We start from the raw sequence: 23,479 nt of genomic DNA, 5'->3' as shown, positions 1-23,479 counted from the left end.
AAATTAGACCCTCAAGCATGAAAGATGTAAAGATAAACACACCTTAAAAACACCAATCCAAAAGTGGAAGGGGGGGGAGTAGGGGAGGCGGGAGAAGAGACCGAGTGAGAATCCTAAAAGAGCTCCAGGGATGCACCTGATCTGTACAGAGTGCAGGTCAGGGAAGTATGTTCAAAGATGGCATCAAGTTCAATTCTGCACTCACCTAACTCTGCTGTTTAGAATGGCCTGAGGATTACTCTAGTTTATACCAGCTGCAAATAGCCCCAATGGCCAAAAACACAGCCAGGGATTGGTGTAGTGCCGGGTCTTCCCACCGGTGTCCTTTTCTCTGCTACACTGGCATCAGGAAAAGGGAGTTGAATAAGAACCTCTATGCTGGTTCTACACCACCAATCATCTATATAGATGGATGAGGAACCTTGGGTTGCCTAAGCCAGTCTTAAGGCCAGAGTCCATCTGAGGCCTTTTTCCCCACACTTGACCTGTCATTTGGCCATTTAAGATCTGTTAATCTGCAACTGAAAGAGTTCCAGTTGTGGACACTTGGCAAAGGGTCTGAGGTAAGTGCTGCAGGCAATACTGCAACCTTCAGTGCAGCCTTGGAAATTACCAGGATCGATATGGCTACATCTCCGAAGACATATCACTGCAGAGGCCAGGGCTGCCCAGAAGATTCCGGGGGCCTGGGGTCTTCGGCGGCGGGGGCCCCCCGCTTCGGCGGTAATTCGGCAGCGGGGGGTCCTTCCGCTCCGGGACCCGCCGCCGAAGTGCCCCGAAGACCCGCGGCGGGGGCCCCCCGCTGCCAAATTACCGCCAAAGCGGGACCCGCCGCCGAAGTGCAGCCCGGTCTTCGGCGGTAATTCGGTGGCGGGGGGCCCCCGCCGCGGGTCTTCGGGGCCCTTTGGCGGCCGGTCCCGGAAGGGAAGGACTCCTCGCCACTGAATTACCGCCGAAGACCAGGCTGCACTTCGGTGGCGGGTCCCACTTTGGCAGTAATTTGGCGGCAGGGGGTCCTTCTGCCCTGGAGCGGAAGGACCTCCCGCCGCCAAAGACCCAGAGCGGAAGAAGCTCCGGGGACCCAGGCCCCGTGAGAGTTTTCTGGGGCCTCCGGAGTGAGTGAAGGACCCCGCTCCAGGGGCCCTGAAAAACTCTCCTGGGGGCCCCTGTGGGGCCCGAGGCAAATTGCCCCACTTGCCCCCCCCTCTGGGCGGCCCTGGCAGAGGCTCCCTGGATCTGTCTTCCAGCTTTGAAACTGTATGGAAAGGGGACCACTGCAGGTTTTGATCTGAAGTTGGGGGCTTTGGCAATGATATACTGGAGAGCATTTTCCTGTGATTTCTTTTGGGGAGACAATGCTTCACACAATGCTGGAGTTCAGTGCCTGTCACAGATTGGTGATTATATACGATATAGAGAAGAATAAAGTCAAGTGGTGTCTCTTCTAATGCAGATAGTGAGCTGAGTTGAGGCTGACATGTCCAGACAAGACAATTAACATACCAAGGCACAGTTGTTGGATCAGAACAGAAAGTCAACTGCCTTGGGCTGCATCTAGGATTTCCTGAAATTCTCCCATTATTGTTCTAGCACTGATGCAGTTCAACTGGTAAAAGCAACTGTCGGCATGCTAGTATAGACCAGCCACAGGTATTTTTACCAGTTTGGTGCTCTATAGTATAGGGCAGTGGTTCTCAACCAGAGGTACACATACCCCTGGGAGTACTCAGAGGTCTTCCAGAGGGCACATCAATTCATCTAGATATTTGCCTAGTTTTACAACAGGCTACATAAAAAGTCAGTACAAACTAAAATGTGATACAATGATTTGTTTATACTGCTCTGTAAACTACACACTGAAATGTAAGTACAATATTTATATTCAAATTCATTTATTTTATAATTATATGGCAAAAATGAGAAAGTCAGCAATTTTTCAGTAATAATGTGCTGACACTTGTATTTTTATGTCTGATTTTGTAAGCAAGTAGTTTTTAAGTGAGGTGAAACTTGGGGGTGCGCAAGACAAATCAGACTCTTGAAATGGATACCGTAGTGCCACCATTAAAAATAATATACAACAGCTGTATGCCACAAAATGGTTACCAAGCAACAATGTTGCTACTTGAGAGTACCGAGCAAAGGTCAAACGTTAAACCTACACAATGTTCTACTGATCAATAGTAATCTTTCCCTGATGGGACTAAAATTGACATTCATAGTAATATTCTGTACTAGGATGATAACCACAAGCACTAAACTAGAGTTTCTTTCTTTTCCTTTCCTTGAGGCACTTTTGTTAAAAGGGAGAAATCATTAGCACTAATCAGAGGGAATCTGAAAAATAGATGTAAATCTCATCTACTAGCCCATTACACTATGTGGATCTGCCCCAGCCCATATCAGTACCTAGAACTACTGTACACGATTCTGTTGATGGATGGTTCAGAGCCCGGCTTCTGCCTGTTGGAAACACTTTATCCAGCTATGCTCCAGGGAAGAAGCTACTATCGAAGCTCCTACTGCCCTAGAGCAGCCAAACCATCTGATGGAGCCAAGTGCACTTGGTGGTCAAGTTCAGCAGTAGGAAAGCAATAGCTGAACAGTTTTTCCCTTCAGCAGCTGGTGTCACTCTACTGTCAATGAGAATTAGTGCAGAGGACTTCTCATAGGAGAAGGGCTTGGACAAGTTCACAGGACATGAACATTAACAAAAGAAGAAGTGGGTATTCACCCACGAAAGCTCATGCTGCAAAACGTCTGTTAGTCTATAAGGTGCCACAGGATTCTTTGCTGCTTTTACAGAACCAGACTAACACGGCTACCCCTCTGATACTTGACAAGTTGGTTAATGGCACTCTTGACTTACAGACAGTGATAATGGTTCAAAAGGTTGCACATATGCCTGCAGCTGCATTTATTTACATTCACAACATGGTTCAGGAACTGGGATTCCCTGATTGTCCCCTACAGAGGATTATAAAATATTCCTAAAGAGACTAACCAATCAAGCACCTGCCCTTGATATGTGCATGAGGCATTTGTTTTTGCCAACAGGGATTCCTGTTTGTAACTTAAAAAAACCCACGACAACTTGATTTAACAAAATGTTCATCTCTACTAATGACTATCAAATGTCAAAAGCTACCTCACAGGGTAGTTTGGAGAATCTTTTGAAGGAAAAAAAGCTCAATACACATACGTGTTATCTTTGGCCCAGCTCCTGCAGCCTTTACTCAGGCAAAGCTCCCACTGAACTCAGTGAGAGTTTGTCTGTGTCAGGACTGCAAGATTTGGCCCATTGTCATTAACAAATGGTAAAGAGCTTCTTCAATGGAGGCATTTGTGCATCTCTTTGCAGATCTAAAGCATCAGCACAGCTGTCTTTAGGCTGGCAGAAGCTCCCAGCTTAGAAACTCTCAGCCTAAGAATGTGACAGGATGTACAGAGGTGGAAGTCCATAAATGTCCAAGCATGAACAGAGTAACACTACTACAAGATGCAGGAACATAATTAAGAAAAGGAATACCTTTCTCAGCAACAGATAGATTGGGATCACTGCAAGGTTTACATGGTCCGATCACTTGCTGGATCAAGGCGCGCTGAAAATTTGGAGGCTAAAGACGAGGGGAGGCAGCATAGAAATGTGAAAACAGTTACAGATTTGCCAATATAGAAACCTGTGATAGCTGAAGAGCCCAAGATAAAAATCCAGGGAAAGCTCTAGCCCAGGGGTCGGCAACCTTTCAGAAGTGCTGTGCCGAGTCTTCATTTATTCACTCTAATTTAAGGTTTCACGTGCCAGTAATACATTTTAACGTTTTTAGAATCATAGAATCTCAGGGTTGGAAGGGACCTCAGGAGGTCATCTAGTCCAACCCCCTGCTCAAAGCAGGACCAAACCCATCTAAATCATCCCAGCCAGGGCTTTGTCAAGCCTGACCTTAAAAACCTCTAAGGAAGGAGATTCCACTACCTCCCTAGGTAACCCATTCCAGTTCTTCACCACCCTACTAGTGAAAAAGTTTTTCCTAATATCCAGCCTAAACCTCCCCAAATTTAAAAAAAAAAAATCCCTAAGTGGCCTCCTCAAGGATTGAACTCACAACCTTGGGTTTAGCAGGCCAATGCTCAAACCACTGAGCTATCCCTTCCCCAAAAATTTTTAAGGTCATTGAGTCCAGCCCCCTGCCTTCACTAGCAGGACCAAGTACTGATTTTTGCCCCAGATCCCTAAGTGGCCCCCTCAAGGATTGAACTCACAACCCTGGGTTTAGCAGGCCAAGGCTCATACCACTGAGCTATCCCTCCCCCCTGGCCTAGGTCTTTTTCTATAAATCTATAATATATAACTAAACTATTGTTGTATATAAAGTAAATAAGGCTTTTAAAATGTTTAAGAAGCTTCATTTAAAATTAATGTAAATTCAGAGCCCCCAGACTGGTGGCCAGGAGGTAGGCAGTGTGAGTGCCACTGAAAATCAGCTCACGTGCCGCCTTCGGCACCCGTGCCATAGGTTGCCTACCCCTGCTCTAGCCTCTGAGCTTTCACATGAATGTCAGTAGGCAAGGGGCAGATGGGAGACTGTTTGGAGGCACTGCATTGTTGGAAACCATTTTAGCTATTTATTGGTTAAATGCCCTTGGAAGTTTTAACTCTTAAAGCCTCATAAAGGTTGGGTTCTGGTTACTCCAGAAACCACTTCTTGACCTCCATGGTCCTGGTATATTCCACAGCAGCCAAGATCAGCTAATGCAACCAACCTCATTGCTCCCGAGGTTTATTTGTGAAGGGATGGGTTGTTCTCAGTGAGGGGTGTTAACTATGGAAGTTGCTTCCCCCATCATTTGAGAGATTTGAATTTTTGACCTTCGTATCATGCTGCCAGGCTCAGCTGTGCTCCCAGCCCTTTCTGGATGGCTTTCATGAGATGCTAAATGATGGGATGATGGTAGTGTTTTGAGGTTATATTTGCTTTGAAGAGCTCTGGGTTTTGAATCATGAATTAATTTGTCTTTGATTTTGGGAGACTGGGTACTATATTTCATTTATCAATTGACGTGGCATTTTATAAAGTTGATTAATTTATTTCTATTTCTAAAATTGTGCCCATCCCATGCTCTAGGCGCCATATAAAAAGTCAAGTCATGTGACAGTTTATGATGGATCAGCGTTTACTGGTCAGGTTTAAAGTTACAACATACTAGTATGATGCTGATTTTAGTGTATCAAAAATAGTGGTTCTGAAAGGGGGGAGAGAGACAAGTATAGAAATCTCTGCACAATCTGATGAGCCACTCTGTAAATGTAGCTGTCAGTGGTTTCTGGATGCAGGGGAAGGTAAAAAGGGAAGAAGTGAAGATAATTACAAATGACAACAGTGGATCTATATGCTAATCACAAATACACAAATGCCACAGCTGCTGTACTAGGAAAGAACAGTAAGTCTATTACCTGTCCATTTTCCATGATAGCTGCAGGATACATGGCACTGCTTGGTCGGTCCCGGTGGGTTGGCAGCAGCATCATCAGCTCCCGAGTGTGGCGGTACTTATCTGGTAGAGAGGGAGAGCCTGTAAACAAGTGAGAATAATCACGTACACATGACAAACCACAGAAAGATCTCAGCTTGGCCCAGTGATCTAGTCTTCTTTCTTTCCTGGGACTCACAAATTACCCCAACAATCTGGATGATGATCTCACAGGACTCCAGGAAGACATGGTGCTGAGCCCACTTAGCAGCTGACTGTAGGTAGGTGCAGTAATAATCCATTTGTTATAAAGTTAAGATGTGGACACATCGTTAGGTTTAGGATGTACAACTCAGCAAGTCACTAGCTGCACATTACAAGCCACTTACCCCTAAAATAAAAGTGTATTTGTCTGTGTGGAATCAGCAGCAGTTGTGGGGGAGGGATAGCTCAGTGGTTTGAGCATTGGCCTGCTAAACCCAGGGTTGTGAGTTCAATCCTTGAGGAGGCCACTTAGGGATCTAGGGCAAAAATTGGTCCTGCTAGTGAAGGCAAGGGGCTGGACTCAATGACCTTTCAAGGTCCCTTCCAGTTCTAGGAGATTGGTATATCTCCAATTATTACCTTTAATATGCCTACTCTTCCCTGGCCCAATAAGATATCAGAGTTATGTATTCAGATGCCATAAAACTGTACTTTATGACTGAATAAGTATGAATGGGATATGAATTTGGGATACAAATATAACTGATACTTGAATTTGCCTCATGTGTGTCAGAGATGGTACAGATAAATGGTGATTCCCATGCCTGGCTTCCTCTTTATTAATATTAGCAGATAAAAATGGAGTGTTCTTTGACAGTGGTTTTCAATCCTTTTTCATTTGCAGATCCCTAAAAAATTTTGAATGGAGGTGAGGTCCGCTTGGAAATCTTAGATATAGTCTGCGGACCCTCAGGGGCCACAGACCAGAGGTTGAAAACCACCATTCTGTGAATTTTGAGGGCACTTTGTTTATCACTGTGCTTTCAGATGACATACAATTACTAAGCAGCATGCTGCTATTCTGAGAATACGTCAGAGGTTTGCCAACATGCTGATATATAGTAGGAGGGTATTTGCTCATGTGATCCAGTAGTTGTTTGTAATCTGGATAATTGCCAGGAGATATTACATTACAGAGGGTCTATGTGTTTCATGTTAAATATTTATTGGAGTACAGCATTTTTTACCAGCCTACTTTGTTTCTTTACATTAGGCACCATGTTCTGCAAGGAGCACGCCACACACCAATGGGCTTGCTGATGTATATAGCCACAATGGTTGTGCCACAAGAATGATTCACATTAATGGGATGGCTTGTGGATGTCTGGTAATACTGATACACACACACTCATGGATACACAATAATATGCAGAAGTTAACATCCTGAAGCTGCAGAAGTGAGCTATATCTTGTACTTATTATTTGTGCCACAAACACACACTTCACAGGCAGAGCACATAGCGCATTACCCAGCCATGCCTGCTTTTGGGAAAGACATGCCCCCTTTTGCAAACTTTCCACAACCACACGCGCATTACCGGAACAGCACTCCAACATTAATGAGCAAAGGCTTCTCCCACCCCCAGTTAATGCAGCTTTTACACCAACAACAGCATAACATGCACCTTTTTGGACTGATATACAGCACACTGTGGAGGTAACAATGTGGCCAGCAGAGTGCAGAATAAAATCCTATACTTGCAACAATTTCATCAGGGGGTGTAAGGCCCAGATAAATCTAAACCCCAGCACTGTATAAGTAAATGCAAAATATTTGCAACCTAACTCCAATCACAATTTCTCCACAGACATACAACAAATACATTTAGACATTCTTAATTCTTATACACATTATCTTTAAAAAGACAGCTTTAACACTATGCTGAGTCTCTTTTACTCACATACACATCACAGATAGTCCTATTTCTGCATGACAAATATAAAAATACTGAACTTATAAGGGTGCCAAGAACTGCATCACAGCACAAACCACATTGCAACTTTTTCCCCTTTTATTTATCATCTGATCCTCATTTTTCTTGTCGTGGAAGCAAATTGCAGCTATATGTGCCATCAGTTTAGAAAGAATCACAACCCCCCCCAAGACTTTGCAGTGCATGATCTTTAAAATCCCTTCTCTATGCTGCTTTATGGTGGCAGAATCTAATTTTTAAAACCAGCCCTCCTTTTTGTGCCCTCAGTTTGGAATTGCAAATTACTGTGGTTAAAAATATTATAAATGGTGTCTCAGCATCTGATTTGCTGGCAAAATTGTGGGTGCAAAAAGAATGGCTCATTTGAGATCCTGTTAACAATCAAAACTGCTATCTTGGACTTTGCTAAGGAGTTCTCTGAGGCCCCCTTTTGTGTCAAGTAAACATTTAAAAACAAACTCAAACCTTTTAAAAGCTTCCAGAGCTGCCATAGGGATATCCTTCAGAACAACATTGCAATGCAGTGGCCCTGCAGACTTTACACAACTCGGCTGCATGTACCATTGGTCTCCTATACTTTTCAGCTTGTAGCCCTGCACATGTAATGTGTGCAGTGTTTTACACACTGTTTATAGGAAAGCAAAACTTGGTTTGTCAGGGCCTGGGGAGGCTTTTAATTCTACTCCAACATTTTTAACCAAATAAAATATTAAAACTGACACAAAAATACTGGTTTTAGCAACTCATTTTTAACTAATTGAGGAATCTGTAAATTCCTGCTAAATCCTTCTTGATTCTCCCACTTCTATTGGTATTTTGAAACCATTTGCTTCCAGCCCCAAACATGAACTTTTAGCTCTGATGAAGATTTTTATTTACTTTAAATGCCAAGTACAGAGGCTCTTTTACCATGCTGAGTAAGAAGCTGGGATCTTTGCTCTATAAGCCTGAGAAGAAGGCTGTCTAGAGGAAGCACTGAGAATGACTTGACAGCTCCCACAGCGAGTACTCAATATGAGCTGCCTTTAAAGTGTATTGAACATGCTCCAAGCCAGCTTTAAAACGATTCACTTTAAAACAACATTACATACCTCCTTATAGGACTCCCTGTTATAACTCCTGGTTAAGGAACCTTGGCTCATATCTTCTTTTAACCACATTAGAATTAGAGTAGGGGTTTGTTATAGAAGTGGATGGGTGAGATTCTGTGGCCTGCGTTGTGCAGGCGGTCAGACTAGATGATCATAATGGTCCCTTCTGACCTTAAAGTCTATGAGTCTATGGGTATGTCTACACTACCAGATTAGTTCGATTTAACTTAATTCGAATTTGTGGAATCGACCTTACAAAGTCGAATTTGTGTGTCCACACTAAGGACACTAATTCGACTTTGTGAGTCCACACTAACGGGGCAAGCGTCGACATTGGAAGCGGTGCACTGTGGGAAGCTATCCCACAGTTCCCGCAGTCCCCGCTGCCCATTTGAATTCTGGGATTTCCCCACAATGCATGCTGGGGGGAAAAATGTGTCGAGGGTGGTCTTGGGTAACTGTCATCATTCAATGTGCTTTCGGACGTCTCAAAGGGAGATGGAGGAGCTTACTGACTCGCTCGGATCTCAGCGAAACCAATATCCCCATTGTTATTGCAGCTTGCTGTGTGCTCCACAATCTCTGTGAGAGCAAGGGGGAGACCTTTATGGCGGGATGGGAGGTTGAAGCAAATCGCCTTGCTGCTGATTATGCTCAGCCAGACAGCCGTGCAATTAGAAGAGCCCAGTGGGAAGCGCTGTGCATCCGGGAGGCTTTGAAAGCTAGGTTCCTCAGGGAGCAGGGTAACCTGTGACTGTTCAGTTTCTTTACAGAGAAGCTGAACCTGCCCCTGCTTCAGTTACTGTTGACTTTCTTCTGCGGTTACATACCCTGTTCACCACGTTTCCCCCCTTCCAACACACGTTTAAAAATAAAGTTAATGGAACATTGTTAATTAACAACGTTTTCTTTATTATTGAATTCGCGTTAAAGGGTTGAAACAGGGACGCAGACTGTGGTGGGTAGGATGTGCAGTGATGTTAACACCGCTTCTACACTCGAGGAATGATAGGCTCCTGCTCCTAGAGCGGTCTGCAGTGCCGGACTGGTTGTTTCAACGGAGCCTGCCATCCCTCCTTTTCGGGACTCTGTGTGCGGGGGCTATGTGACCTTGTGGCGGGGGAGGACGGTTACAGATTCCGCTGCTGCGTGGCTCTGTGGTCCGGGACAAGGACCGCTGCATAAGTTCTGTAACCGCCCTCCCATGTCACAAAGTCACGTACCCCCCACCCACACAGAACATGGAAAACACCTCCCAGACCGACCAGAGTGCCTACTGACTGCACTGTGTGTGTGACCTGCTGTTGATCCTGCCCCCGTGTCTGTACCCTGGTAAAGGTGACTGTCCTATGCAATTAACAACCCCCTTCCCCCCCCCTTCACAGACAGTCTTCTGTAGAAAAACTTGACGGAAATAGTAATTAACAGCAAACTACTTTTAATAATCAACTACACAGTTAGGGGATGAAACTGGGATTGGGGCTTCGGTGAGCCAGGAAGGGAAGGACCTCTCAACATTTAGGGAATGAGAGCCTTCTTGTATTTGTGCACTCTGCAGGGGTGCAATGACAGTTTTCACGACCCCTGTCGCCCCTCCTTCTTGTTACTTTGGGTGAGGGGGGTTTGGGACTTTGTGGCGGGGGAGGGCGGTTGCAGATACAGTGCAGGGGGGCTCTGTCCTCCTGCCTGCGGTCCTGCAGAACATCTACAAGGCGCCGGAGCGTGTCAAATTTTCCCTGGGCATTTCCTGTGTGGCTGGTCAGAACATCCAAGCTCGGACTGCTGTCCAGAGCGTCAACAGAGTGGTGCACTGTGGGATAGCTCCCGGAGCTACTAAGGTCGATTTCCGTCCACACATAGCCTAATTCGACATAGCCATGTCGAATTTAGCGCTACTCCCCTCGTCGGGGAGGAGTACAGAATTCGAACTAAAGAGCCCTCTAGGTCGAACTAATTAGCTTCCTGGTGTGGACGGGTGCACGGTTAAGTCGAATTAACGCTGCTAAATTCGACATAAACTCCTAGTGTAGACCAGGCCTATGAGTCTATGAGAGTAGTGCCTCATCTGAGCAATCTCAAGGGGAGTGAATGCAAACTCAAAAATTCTCATTGACCTTGCCTACAATACAGTGCTGCTCTTTTGCTGGGGCTGGGACATGGTGCTTCCCAACGGGTAAACAGGAAGTGCTGCACCAGGCTATGTTAGGGTTTGGGTCAGGCCAGGCAAAACCAGAGAGGAACATACTCTTTAAATTGGCAAATAACAGTAATCTGTAATGTGTTTCTCTATCACTAGTGCAAGCTAATGGAGTTCTTACTGTATCTTGATTACAACATATCCTTATAATATTCAACTCCCTGGATCCTGGCTGGAGGTGATGTGCATAATAACATCACTGTAAGGTTTGCTGTGTACTATTTAATCTGTTCTTTATGGATATGATCAGTATCAATCTATTTTCTGGATGACTATCTTCCCGCAAATAAAATGTTAAGTTATTAATACATATTTCTATTACTTAGTTTACTTGGCTTATTGCTGACCCTCAAACAACTGGTATTTTTCTCCTTCAGTGAACAGTGCCACATTTTGGGAGTGGGGTATTAGCTCTACCATCTCCAGGGCTGGGGGATTCAAATTCTAGTTGAACCCTAAGTGCAAGTGATCTGGGTGGTCTCTTGATCACTGTGGAAATTAATTCACCTCACAAAGCCACCTCTCTGCTCAGACTGACGTTAGTAAGCATGCTGCTAGACAGGACTACAGCTAACAGGACAAGCTGGTGCAAGGATTAGGGAAATGGGATGCAGTTTTTCACCTCTAGGTTAAGATGTGAACCTGCAGATGAAAGCTTTTAACAACTGATAAATACTAGAAGTAGAAACAGAGGTAACCAACGTTCAACCTAGGACCGGAGCTGACAAGAACTGTTAAATCTGAGAAATGCTAGGTGGCCATGTGAAATGAGTTGATAGCCTTAGTACAGTTCCTGACTGATGCTGCATCTCAACTGGTAACTTTGTCGGCAGTCTCAGCAGAAAGGCCAAGGATTGAACGGGTCATGGAGACTGAACTATCCTCTCACCTCTAGAGGTGGTCCCTCCAGGACAGAGATGAGGCACATTGGTGGGGGCAGTGTGGGGAAGCTTGCACTGCTGCCGCCCATGCTGTATCTGTTCTGTGGATAAATAGAGGGCTTCAGCCTCCAGTGTTGTCAATCCAGCACCTTTCACCAGCACTAAATTAAAAAGAATATAAATAAATATAAAAAGGATAGAGGTGCATTGGCAGAGCTGCATGTGAAGTCTGCATGGTACTTTGCTCTAGCCAGTGCCATCACTCATTTTAACAAGCATCAAATTCCCCCAATTAAAAAAAAAACAAAACAAAAAAAAGTCAAACAAAGAAACCAAAGCCATGTTAATTTTAAACACAATGGAACTTTTATATAGTGAAGTTGTTTTTCCTGCTGAACAATTTCACTCTAAAAGGAGCTTTCATAATAACCAGATTAGAAACTTGCAAATTGCGAAGTATGGAAAAGATCTAGGACTTTCATTCCACGTTACTGCAAATGGAGTTTCATAATAATTCATTAGACTGTGGAGGTAAACACTGCTTTTTGCCTAACTGAAAATGGACAAAACTGGCAGGGAAGAAATGTTTTATCTTGAATTTATCAAAATGTATTATTAAGAATGGCGAGTAAAACAAAATAAAATAAATAATATCCGAAACTGTCCCTTCAAATAATACACTTTTAAAAATCACTGTTTCTCTTGCTGTTTCCTTATTTGTAGTCAGTAGAGTTATCTAGTTCTCATCTATGGGAGGTGCTGTTGACTTAAGCATCAGCCAGACATCCTTTTATATTGTTCATCACTTTGGTTCCTAAGCAACAGCAGAGACCACAGCTGAGGGGGCAGTTGGTGATGCTGGGAAGTCAGACAGCTCAGAATGACTGGCAAAGCCTGTGGCTGTGAATACCGGATTTCTGGACTGGAAAATAGCTTGAAATGCTGCAAGCACCAAAATCTCACACTGCTCCCCCAAAAGATTCAGGATTCATAGAACTTGCTGGGTAGGTTCATTTACAGAGCCTTCCTGACATGACAGTACCATATTCAGTTCCACCTTCTGTTCCCTGCTATGTCACCTTTATTCTAATTACAGCTCTAGCCCGATATAACGCTGTCCTCGGGAGCCAAAAAATCTTACCGCGTTATAGGTGAAACCGCGTTATATCGAACTTGCTTTGATCCGCCGGAGTGCACAGCCCCCGCCCCCCGGAGCGCTGCTTTACTGCGTTATATCCAAATTTGTGTTATATCGGGTTGCGTTATATTGGGGTAGGGGTGTACTTTATTATTTGGGTTGTCATTATTTTCCTCCAGCTCTTGAAAATTAACCAAGCTATTTTTATTGACATAAAGAATCCCATTCCTCAGCTTTCTGTTCCACCTGATCCTTCCATTAAATCATCCTGTTGCATTTCTGACATGGCAACAGACTGTGATTTATGACTTCATTGTAGGATCACGCACAAAGACAGGCTGGACTGAGAGGAAAAAAGCTCTTATTCTAGTTAAGAAGAAACAAATTCTGCCCCCTCTTCTGTGTTTACAGAGACCCCTGGCCACAGTGCAACCAGTGGAATTCTCTTGTGTGGGGAAGAGGGACAAGATCCGAGCAACTGGAGCCAAGCTCTACAGCTTGTACTGTAGAGGCCTTCTGCATGAACCTGTGGAGGGAGATGCAGCAGTGGCTGGGGTGGGGGCAGGTGGACATGCAACAGAGCTGCCACAAAAGGGGAAGGAAACAACTTGAATGGAGGTTATGAAAACTCTGAGGCTGCAGTAGCAGACATGGAATGACTCTGCTGCAGTTCTGAGGCCTGGGGAAAAGGGGATTCACTGCACTAAGCCTCGTTATCCTAAGAGGTAAGGGAAAACAAAACATTAGGAGGTAAAGTATTTTGTGTGGGTTTTTTTTTCTTGTCTTCAAGTATGATCCAGCATGAAAGTCCTCTTAATTCTGGTATCTCTCATTCCAAGCCCTTCAATCTTCATTGTATACATGAATGTTAACCCATCTCATGACTTCTTTAGAATGGTCTAATTTCCCTAAAACAAGACTGAACTTTGCCTTTTCTTGATATTCCACTTCTTGCAAATACTGAAACAAATTATTTACATCCTTCAGTAGATTGTTTGCAACAGGGCAGTATGGCATCCTTTCCCTTACAATGTCTGTGATGCAAGTGGTTGGCTCAATTGTGTGGAAGCACATTCAAAACCATTACATAGCTAAACTCCCTGAAGTCAGCAAGTACCAAAGGTATACACTCCACCAAATTTTGCTGAAAAGATGACTGAGACCACTTTGAGGGTTACACAAAACATTTCAGAAGAAGTCACTGTTGAAAAAACAATCCCTAATAAAGTAAAATCGTAAAATTACTGTATATTTAAAGCATCTTAGCAGCACAATTTTTAAACTGATAGGACAAGAGTCAGGGCCATTTGGGTCCCTTCATTCTTACCTCGTGCACTGGAAGGGGCAGAGTTAATCATCTGGGATGGTGCAGAGTGGGTAGAGCTCAGGCTTGAAGTGGAAGGACTGGCCTGGGACGAGGATAAAACAGAGACGTTGGTGACTGAGCCTTGGTACCTGGAGTTAGGGTAAACAAGCTGCAGGAGGCAGAGAAATGAGCAAGACAGAAAACTGAGCAGACTGGTGCATTATATATTCACCTCCCTCAGATCATCAAATGTGTGGGGAATGTGACCTCTGTCTAGGAAATAGTTACAATTAAACTCACTATTAACACTGTACAGTCACTGGGCTGTGGGACCCATTTCGGCCTTTCATATTGATTGTCATGGATTGAAAGAGAAATTACTAAGTGAGATAAGCATCTCAACAAGAAAAACTAACTATTCCGCTCACTAGGTGATACCACACCCCTTATAAAGATGACCTTTACTTTGCTCTGTTCTTAGGCTACACTAGGAACTTTTAATTTACACCTATAGAAGAGTTAATAATATTTACCTTAGAAGGAAATCACTGGGAGCCATCTCTGCCTCCATGACATTTCTATCAATCTTTAAGAGATACTGATCTATACACCAGGTCAGACTCTATGGGATTATTGCTATATCTTTTCAGTTCATAGCTATAGATAAATCTAAGACAGAAGAGGTCTAAGTATGTCTACTGCACATGTAAATGATTCTTGTCCCAAGTACAGCCTACAGGGCATGTTCAATTATATTCCTAGCAATAGGTCCTTGATGTTATACGGCAGTTATACCTGCATGTGGTACATATCCTCAGCGGTCTCCCCTACAGAACTGTCTGTTAGGATAACCAGGTTTCCTGTTTCACTGGAAGTATGGGAGGAAAGAGACGATGACGAGTGTCTGACTGAACCCAGCAAGTTCAATGGGCTAAAACAAAAATGGAGACAGTGGCAAAACAGGGTGCAATGGTTAGACAATATTCTTTTCCAAATCTTAGTTTTAAGTAGTGAGGCCTTATCTTCAAAGGTGCTGAATGCCTGCAAGTCCCACAGACTTTTGTGTTGAACACCTTTGAAAAATGAGGCCATAAATGCTTACGCCTTTCATTTTCATGGCAATAGTAATAAGAAACCAATACCATTACATTTCAGTTAGCTACACACTGACAATATAAAACAAGGTCATTCAAACTTCAATCTGGGGCCAAGCTGGCATCTTTCCAGGAACCTGTGTGCTACACCTAATTTGCCTCAAACAGAGCAGACTGAAACTGCTCTCGTTTTTAATGCTGAGATGCAACCTGTGGAGACAACTTCCAGGAATGTTTCATCCAGCTCCAGCAGAGGCTACTCAGATCAAGATGGAGCATTTCCTGAGTAATCTGTAGTCTCCGTGGTCCACACCTATGTATTAAAACTGAAGGCAACTGCAGCTGAATGTAGACTCTATGGCCCAAATGGCCTGCAGGCTGCACTTTGATCCCTCATGATGTAAAATCACGTTGATATGTTCCTCTCTTACTCTGAATCACATACATAATATACACAGTAGAATCTTGCTAAATCACACCGACAACTTGGAAGCCCTTTATAAGCTGATGACTTTTGAGAAAAGTGCCATCACTTTGAGTGAGTGGTGGACTATGGAATTCTACTACACAACTTAACTTCTTGGATTTACACACCTGAGAGTGAGTCGCTGCACCCTCTCCTACTGAACAAAGCTTTAAAAACAGCTATATGGACTCACTCTTCAAAAGGGAAAAACAGAGAATAGCAACTGAGACTTCACAACTCCTGTAGCATTCTTGTGTTTGTTGTTTGGTCTTGTGAGGCTATAACTCTTTTCAACTAACAGCACATTTTATAGATGCTAAAAAGATTTGTTTGTATCCTGAAGTCCTGCTATCATCAGTTCTAGGGTTGGCTTTAGGGATGGGTCCTCAATCTGAATAAGAATAAAAAAATTCAGATGCTTATTTAAATCTTATAAGCCTCTTAAATCTGAAAACTGGCCTGTATTATTTTATACCATTCTGATCTAATACCTTGAAAGCTTCTCTTATTGTATTTTGATTCTAGTCTAGGCTGGAAATCAGAATTGTAAACACAACAATCTGAACATCTTTAGAACTTTAAACAAAGATTCAGTTTGAGTTCAGTTCCAAAAATAAGCAACAAGGCTTTTTTTTTTGGTTGTCAAAGTATGTGTCTTATTCAACTTGAGCAGGCTACCAATCCCTTATTTACGTGTCAGAAATATTAAAAGTTTGGACCTTCAAAGTCATTGTGAATTTTGGGCTCTGAGAAAAACCTAAGTGCCAGTTAAGGATATTTTATCTGTATGTATAAATATTGCGGTGAAGTGGCTATGTGTCAGCTTCCAGCTAACAAGCGCTTAAGATCTCTATTAAATCCCTGGCTTCTCAGTGTAACACAGCTTCCAACCTAGACATGAGAAGGAACGGATGGCTTCACTTCAAAGCTTTCCAATGATGACTCTAAATCAAACATCAGTGGTCTTTGCAGACTAACAAAAGGAACACTTTTCTACAAAGGCTGATGTTGCTGCCTCCACAGTTCTTCTAGCCACCTATGAGGCTAGGCTTACTTGGGCCCATAAACTTTATTAAAGTCTCTCTCTGCCCTTCCATGGAGTTTTGAGAACCCATGCCAGTACAGAATGGTACATTTAGAACTTTCTGCTTAAACCGTTAGACATTCTAGAGATTACAGCAAAAAAACAGTACCTGTGTCGATGCACCAGCTTGATGCTCTCTGGACTCATCGGGCCATGTGAAACAAGAACACTGCTGCGTGGGGTGCTGGTACCAGAACAGGCTGGACTCAATTTATCCAAACCAGGCAACTCCTACATAGGAAATACAAAATTACTTATTTACTGCAGAAATTTTGGGCTTGATCATGGGAAAAGGGGAAATAAGCTTTCCCTTTTTGTCAAAGGATTGGTGATAAATCTGTGACTATGTTCTTCACAGAGCTATTATGGTTCTGCAATTAGCCCAAGAGCTTTCAGACCCCTTCACTCCCAACCTAATTAGCTTGTTACCAACAATTCCCAGGTGCCTTCTCAGCAATTTGCTGGAAGCTTAGGCATACAATGGACCAGATTGCAAGTGCCTTCATTTTTAATATGAAGATAGGCGTGCAGAGAACACAAATACCCGCATATAGTGTGGCCCAGCCACTTGTACAAAGATGGAGAACGGCAGGTTGGGAGCTGTAATCTATGGGGACCACATCTCCATATTAAAAGTGGCCATACTGTAGAATTCTGGAGGCCTCATTTGTGGCCATCCTCATATAGCTAACACTTAGAAAATGTGGATTTGTCTTTCAGCGTATAATGTAAAATTCTAGCATATGTAATTCAAAATGTTTTCTTAAATCTTTGAAAGCTGCCCCTTCTTTGTTTTTTAAAATGTTTATGAGGGAGTCAAGAGACCTGTGAAAATGACACTGTACTATGAATAGATATGTGGTCTGCCATTTCTTAGGACCCATTTAACCCAAACATCTCAAGGAGCTGTCCCAGAGCACTGAAGAATAAAACAGCATAAAGGGACAAGTGGACATCAAGCGACAGTGGAGTCTATGGCTTCTCTATGATGTCTGACAACATTATTAACAATCTGAGAAGCAGAGAAATTTAGACTTGTCTTGGGATCACTGACTCTGCATGAACCACTGATAAAAAAATAAACATTAATCAGACAGTCAGCACTTGCAGAGACACTAATGATTGTTCTATGACTGTTCTATTTCTCCTCCCCCCTGCCAACAGGTTTTGCCTTTTCAGTGACGTGCTTCAGGATATTGAGGATTAGGGTGGGATGTATTGGGGATAAATTGGCCATAGGGAAGAGATGACCATGAGACTACTATGTGATCAGATTTCTTCAAACAGAACAGGGGCAGTCTTCTAAATGAGCTTTATCTTACACAGCATTAACCTTTCTAATTCTGAGTTGTTTGGTTTTACAGCTTCAGCCAAATCTTGAGACACTAGTAACTGAGAGGCAGCACAGTTTGCTTTTTGTATAATTAACTTCTTATTAAGCTTTCAAACAAATTGGCAAGAAAAAACTTTTGATCACACAACTCTTCTGAGTGACAACACATTAGCATCACATACCTATTTATTATATGCTATTGAAGCTAACTTATAGTCTGTATCTTCTTAAATAACCATGGATGTCCCGTGCTAGTGAATTTTAAGAAGTGATAATTACATGAAATGGACATGTCTCCGCTCACTAAGAACAGCTGAGTGGCAAATGTGCTAACAAAGTAATGACTTCAGTAGCAGTTCCAAGAGGCAAGCTCTTTTTAAATCTCCCAACAAAACTAAATGGAAATCAAATCATGTACACTTGGTTAAACAACACACTAAACAGGCCCCACTATTTCAACACTGGAGATTCACTCTGAAATTTCCTAAAGCACATTTTAAGTGGAAGCCCCTATTTGTTCTTTCTATTGTTATAGAATAAAAGACACATAAAATATGAAGCATATATGTGAAATGGTGACTGCCAATTATCTACCCTGAGCAGATTTCTGTGATACAGAGGTAAAATCAGCAGCAGCTGTTGGTGCCCTATTTACTTTAGCTCTCCCATCATTGCGGCACTGGACTAATGGTAGGACTTTGCAGGCTAAAAGAGAAATAAGGGCATTCTGACTATGGGACTGATCCTCTGCCTTCTACTGCTGTCCTTGTCTGGTGAGAGGACTTCCATCCCCCAGTGCAGGGAGCAGGAAAGAACTTCTCCCACAAAAGGTGACTAGAAGGCATATCCCATGAACATCCTGGTCTGCACAGCTCATTGCTGAGTATGATCTGCCAAACAGGGAATGTGTCCAGCCCCGCATCTGGGTGGCACCTATGCTGCATTCAACAAGTTGCAACAGGATGGCTGTTTTGTGAGATGGGCAACTAGTACTGTCTAGTCATCTTCTCTCTACCCATGGCACAGCACCCTATGATAAGGGCTAAATTTTGCCCTACATTACGTAAGACTGTAAGTATTCAGCTTCACAGACCTTCTGCCATATCACCAGTGATATAAATTAGAGGAGAGAGACCTTGAAAAATCCCAGGGCCTATATTAAAGGCTCAGTTTGCAAATCTTTTTGGGCTTTAATTCTTGCACTGGAAACAAGGTTTCTTGTAAGTTAGACAATCCCATAGGTTTAATATACACTACTTTTGTCCAGTTCCTGTGTGCATCTCATTGCAACTGAACGAATTTTTATCATGGCTCTGTACTACTGACGATGACCCGGAAGTGGTGGGTGGTGGGGATTAGCTTACATGGTAAAGACTAGATTGCATCATTTGGAACTGATCAATCAGTTTCTTATGTAGAGGACGCATCTCTGGATGTACAAATTTCTCATGTACTGCCAGACCCACTCCAAGAACATGCACCTATTAAAAAAAAAAGAAATTATAACATCATGAATCAAGACATCTTCATTCATCCTAGAAGACACTACATAATTATATCCTCAAGTTTGGTCAGCATGTGAGAGAGATCTGTAAAATAGTCTATTGTTCATTTGCAAGGTTGCTGAAAATTAGTAAACATAAGAAAGCTGACAAGTATGTGTTTAACATACATTTTAAGTAGGAGACAACCACATTTGTGACATGTTGGATTTACAGTTGCAAGAGAGAACAATAAAAAAATGACAAAATTGATTCACTCTTGTAGTCTTATTGGAAACCCGGGAGGTGGGCGGGCACAAGCCTGCCCACTTCTAAAGGCCCCTCCCCCAGCCTAGCCCAGGGACCAAATGAGTACGTGGGACAACAAATGAGAAAAACAAGGACTGAGGTGAAGGTCATAGGTTCAAAACGAGGGTACCGGATGGGGACACCGAGCAGAGAACCCCGGACAGCGCCCAGTGCTCCTCAAAGGTGTTGAGGGAGCCAGCGGACGCTGCCCAGTGGAACTCTGACCAGGTGTGTGAAACTAGGGAGGAACAGAAATAGGCCCCAGAGTCGCAGAGCAGCCCCTCCTCCAGCATCCTCCTCCTGGTAGTGTAGCAGGAGAGCTGGGCCAGGGCCAGGGCCAGGGCCAGGAGGAGGTTGGGGGGAAGGATAGCTCAGTGGTTTGAGCATTGGCCTGCTAAACCCAGGGCTGTGAGTTCAATGCTTGAGGGGGCCACTTAGGGATCTGGGGCAAAAATCTGTCTGGGGATTGGTCCTGCTTTGAGCAGGGGATTGGACTAGATGACCTCCTGAGGTCCCTTCCAATTCTGATAGTCTATGATTCTATGACGAGGAGGTCTCGTGACTTCGTGGGGCCACGGATGGGGTATGCAAAAAGGAACAGGTGCGGGGAAAAGTGCAGCCAGAACCTCAACAAGAGGTTCTGGAGGAGCTGGAATAGGGGCTGCAGCCTGGCGCATTCAAGATAGGCAGGCGCCAGGTTCTCCCTCACGCTGCAAAAGGGGGCAGGCCTTGGGTATGGGTGTGAACCGCGCCAGGTACAAGCCCATGATCACGGCTCCGTGAAGGAGCCACCAACCGATGTCCCCAGCGGGCCGTGGAACCAAGGTGGAATAAAGGCTGGCCCACCGGGGCGCCTCACCCTCTTTAGGTGGAAGGTAGTCCCGCCATTTGGTGTCGGGGTGGGACGCGAGGGTGAGGAAACGCAGTGTGTGGAGCACAAGTGTGAACAGTTGGTCTCTAGGTGCGGTTTGGAACCAGACTGACTGCAGGGTGTGCAGCTGGCTCAGGGCGTGGGAACGGGGAGGCCGGGGGGGGCTCACGGAACAGGGGCCGAATAAAAATGTCCGGAGGGGTGGGCAGGGAGCACCCTCTCACAGGACCCGCTGCAGGAAGATGAGAGAGACGGGTGACAAGGCAGCCTCCATCTCCTGGAGTATGTGCAGGGGGGTCGGAAGGGTGGAGCGCCCCATGCGCCGACCGAGCACATGGGGATCCACCCAGTCCCACCTGTCGTAGTCCAGGAGGTCTCCGACTGTAGTGGTTTCTGCCAAGACCAGCCTCCGGCGCACTGAGGGAGACTCCGCCACCTGCACATGTAGATCGGGGTTGTGCATCAGGGGCTCTGCGAGGAGATCTGCCCCCTCGGTGGCCACAAAGGACCTGGTCACCAAAAAGAGCTTCCAGGTCTGGAGGAGGTCCTGGTAGAAGGCCAGCAGCTCTAAGAGGTCTCGCGGAAGACCTCTCAGGTGGAGAAAAAAGAGCCGCTGGTCATATCAGAGCCCTCAGAGGTGACGGAAGAAGGTGTGCGCCAACATGCTCCACGCCGGACTACCTGCACCGTAAAGGAGTCTCTGCAGGGCCTAGAAGCAGAAGACATGGACCTGGCTGCGAAAGCAGACCAGGCTCTGCCCTCCCTCCTCCAGGGGAAGATTCAAAACCCCTGCAGAGACCCAGTGCAGCCCCGGCCAGAAGAATTCCAGGGCCATCCTCTGAAGCCTGGCCAGGGTCCCCGGGGCCGGGTTCAGGGTGTTGAGCCGGTGCCAGAGCATGGACAGGACTAGCTGGTTCAGCACCAGCGCCCTCCCTCACAGGGAGAGACAACAGAGCAGTCCTGTCCATCTCCACAGCTGCTCACCCACCCTGGCCTCCAAATCCTGCCAGTGCTCCAGCAGAGACGGATGCGTGGCGGATAAACGCCAAGATAGAGCAGCGGACCTGCGCTCCACCGGATGGCTTGAAGCGCGGGTGGGAGGGAGCTCGCCTGCCACCCGTCCCCGACCACCAGGCTAGAGCTCTTGACCCAGTTGATCCGGGTGGAGGAGGCCGCCGAGTAAATGACCTGGTGCGGCCTCCACCCGCACCAGTTCGCCCGGGTCCTGGACCACGAGGAGCATGTCATTGGTGTACGCCGACAGGACCAGCCGCAGCTCTGGCTCCCGAAGCACCAACCCCATCAACCTCCGGCGGAGGAGACAGAGGAAGGGCTCGATTGCCAGAGCGTACAGCTGGCCCAAGAGAGGGCAACCCTGCCGTACTCCCCACCCGAAGCTGACCGGCTCGGTCAGGGTCCAGTTGAGCCTGACCAGACATTCTGTGTCAGTGCACAGCACCTGGAGAAAGCCCACAAACTGGGGCCTGAAGCCGAACACCCGCAGAATGCCCAGGAAATACCCATGGTCCATCCTGTCGAATGCCTTCTCCTGGTCCAGGGACAGAAGGGCAAATGACAGATCATCCCCACCCCGCAGCACCAAGAGGTCCCGGACCAAATACAAGTTATGGAATATGGTCCAGCCCAGTTGTGATGGACCATGTTTGCCAGCACAGACCCCAGCTGGAGCAAGATGGCTGGCCTTCATTATGACCTTACAGTCCGTGCTGAGGAGCAAGATGGGACGCCAATTCCATAGGTCACGGAGGTCCCCCTTCTTCGGCAATAAGGCGAGCACGGCTTGCCTGCATGAGAGAGGGAGGACCCCTTTGCAAGAACTCGGCCCAGATGGTGACGAAGTCTGGGCTAAGGACGTCCCAGAAAAGACGGTTACTCACCGTTGTAACTGTTGTTCTTCGAGATGTGTTGCTCCTATCCATTCCAGTTAGGCGTGTGCGTGCCGCGTGCACAGCTCGTCGGAAGATTTTTACCCTTGCAACACTCGGCAGGTCGGCTGGGCGCCCCCTGGAGTGGCGCCGCTATAGCGCCGAATATATACCCCAGCCAACCCGTCCGCTCCTCAGTTCCTTCTTGCCGGCTACTCCGACAGTGGGGAAGGAGGGCGGGTCTGGAATGGATAGGAGCAACACATCTCGAAGAACAACAGTTACAACGGTGAGTAACCGTCTTTTCTTCTTCGAGTGATTGCTCCTATGCATTCCAGTTAGGTGATTCCCAAGCCTTACCTAGGCGGTGGGGTCGGAGTGAGACGTGGCAGAGTGTAAGACTGCTGAGCCGAAGGCTGCATTGTCTCTAGACTGTTGCACCAACGCGTAGTGGGCAGCAAAGGTGTGGACCGAAGACCAGGTGGCCGCCCGACAGATGTCCTGGATGGGGACATGGGCCAGGAAGGCGGCAGAAGAGGCTTGCGCTCTCGTAGAGTGAGCAGTGAGACGGCTAGTTGGCACACGAGCAAGCTCGTAGCATGCCCGGATACATGATGTCACCCAGGAGGAGATCCTCTGCGAGGAGACCGGTTTGCCCTTCATGCGATCGGCAACCGCTACGAATAGCTGGGGCGAACGCCGGAAGGGTTTCGTCCGCTCTATGTAAAACGCGAGGGCTTTGCGGACATCGAGGCTGTGAAGCTATTGTTCATGATGAGAGGCGTGTGGCTTCGGGAAAAAAACCGGGAGGAAAATGTCCTGGTTGACATGGAAGGCCAACACCACCTTAGGGAGGAAGGCCGGGTGTGGCCGAAGCTGTACCTTGTCTGC

The 23,479-nt window shown here is 45.6% G+C and overlaps 1 protein-coding gene across 1 annotated transcript in view; it reads right to left on the bottom strand.

The window, feature by feature from the left end:
* The window catches only part of DOCK3 (dedicator of cytokinesis 3), a 641,328-nt gene that overhangs the window by 8,606 nt on the left and 609,243 nt on the right, over positions 1–23,479 (bottom strand). The window contains exons 45-50 of the mRNA XM_045024316.1: positions 19,406–19,522; positions 16,818–16,939; positions 14,860–14,995; positions 14,086–14,233; positions 5,456–5,574; positions 3,530–3,617 (exon numbers count right to left, since the gene is read on the bottom strand). Coding sequence (XP_044880251.1) covers positions 3,530–3,617; positions 5,456–5,574; positions 14,086–14,233; positions 14,860–14,995; positions 16,818–16,939; positions 19,406–19,522 — 730 coding nt within the window. The remainder of the gene's footprint in view (positions 1–3,529; positions 3,618–5,455; positions 5,575–14,085; positions 14,234–14,859; positions 14,996–16,817; positions 16,940–19,405; positions 19,523–23,479) is intronic.

Source organism: Mauremys mutica, chromosome 7 (assembly GCF_020497125.1).
Source record: "Mauremys mutica isolate MM-2020 ecotype Southern chromosome 7, ASM2049712v1, whole genome shotgun sequence".
NCBI classification, from domain to species: domain Eukaryota; kingdom Metazoa; phylum Chordata; order Testudines; family Geoemydidae; genus Mauremys; species Mauremys mutica.
This window is presented reverse-complemented; position numbering and strand designations above follow the sequence as displayed.